Raw genomic sequence first — 976 nt, forward strand, 5'->3', positions numbered from 1 at the left:
GATAAGGAGGATGCCAGTTGTGCCGATAGCAAAGAGCGGTCACAGCCAGTGTCAAAGAGGAACGTCACCGCCGTCGACCCAATAGCACCCACAGACATCAAGGGGCCAGGGTCCTGGCGCGGCGATAAAACAGAAACCGAATTGATAACCACAGGTCGAGGCTCCTCACGAGGTGGGAGTGAATCTGTGGCTGAGGTACGTGCTGCCTGCGATGGCACGCCCTCTGGGTTGGGGTCCGGGGAAGTAGAGGATGCAGGTTCCCCGACCCCGGGCCCTAGTTTTTTGGGCACGCCTTGCTCTGGTGTTCATCGGCGAAGCAGTGGTAGCAGAGATGATGCTTTCGAGCAAAGGTGTGGCGAGCTTGCTTGTCGCTTTTGTTGAGCTTGGTGAACTCTTCGGAATTGCGGAGCTGAGCTGGAATGCGGAGCGGTGGACGGCTGGGAGAGCTGGCGGCCTGCTTAATAGCTGCCTTGGGTCCGGCGACCGAGTGGATCGTCGGCCCCTTGTGCGCCGTCCGGTTGCTTGGCACGCTGAACAGAGTATCACGAGTCGGGACGTAACCATCGAGAGCTTTTTTCACGATTCTAGTCAACGTGGTCGCTGGACCAGATGTAGCCTGGTGTGCCGCAGTGGCGAGACGCTCCACCAGTCGGCTGCAAGTGCACTGGCGCTGGAGCTTGCACAACATCTGGAGCTTGGTCAGCATGGTGTATTCAAGCGGTTCGTGCTGAAACATGCAATCAACCGCCTGCACCCACTCATCGAACTCAGCGAGTCCAGTAAAATTGCTCGTCGAAGCGTCCAACATTTGGGCCAGGGCGGCGACGCCCAAGTGGAAACCAAACTGTTTGTGCAGGTGGGCTCGGGCGTCTTCCAAGGATGCTGGGGTGATGTCCGGACTTGCAAGGTTGCGGTGTAGGGCATCTTCGAGGAAGGGTACCATGACATGGTCCCAATGGGAAGACCAGGTGCGCCA

General features: G+C 58.3%; 1 protein-coding gene across 1 annotated transcript; it reads right to left on the bottom strand.

The window, feature by feature from the left end:
- Nucleotides 1–274: 274 nt before the first annotated feature.
- MONBRDRAFT_11877 (uncharacterized protein) lies at nt 275–943 on the bottom strand (the record flags this gene model as incomplete). The annotated part of the gene is made up of 1 exon (XM_001749693.1): nt 275–943. One exon carries the CDS (start codon nt 941–943, stop codon nt 275–277), a length of 669 nt encoding a protein of 222 aa, XP_001749745.1.
- Nucleotides 944–976: the final 33 nt, after the last annotated feature.

Source organism: Monosiga brevicollis, genomic scaffold (assembly GCF_000002865.3).
Source record: "Monosiga brevicollis MX1 MONBRscaffold_32 genomic scaffold, whole genome shotgun sequence".
Lineage (NCBI taxonomy): Eukaryota > Choanoflagellata > Craspedida > Salpingoecidae > Monosiga > Monosiga brevicollis.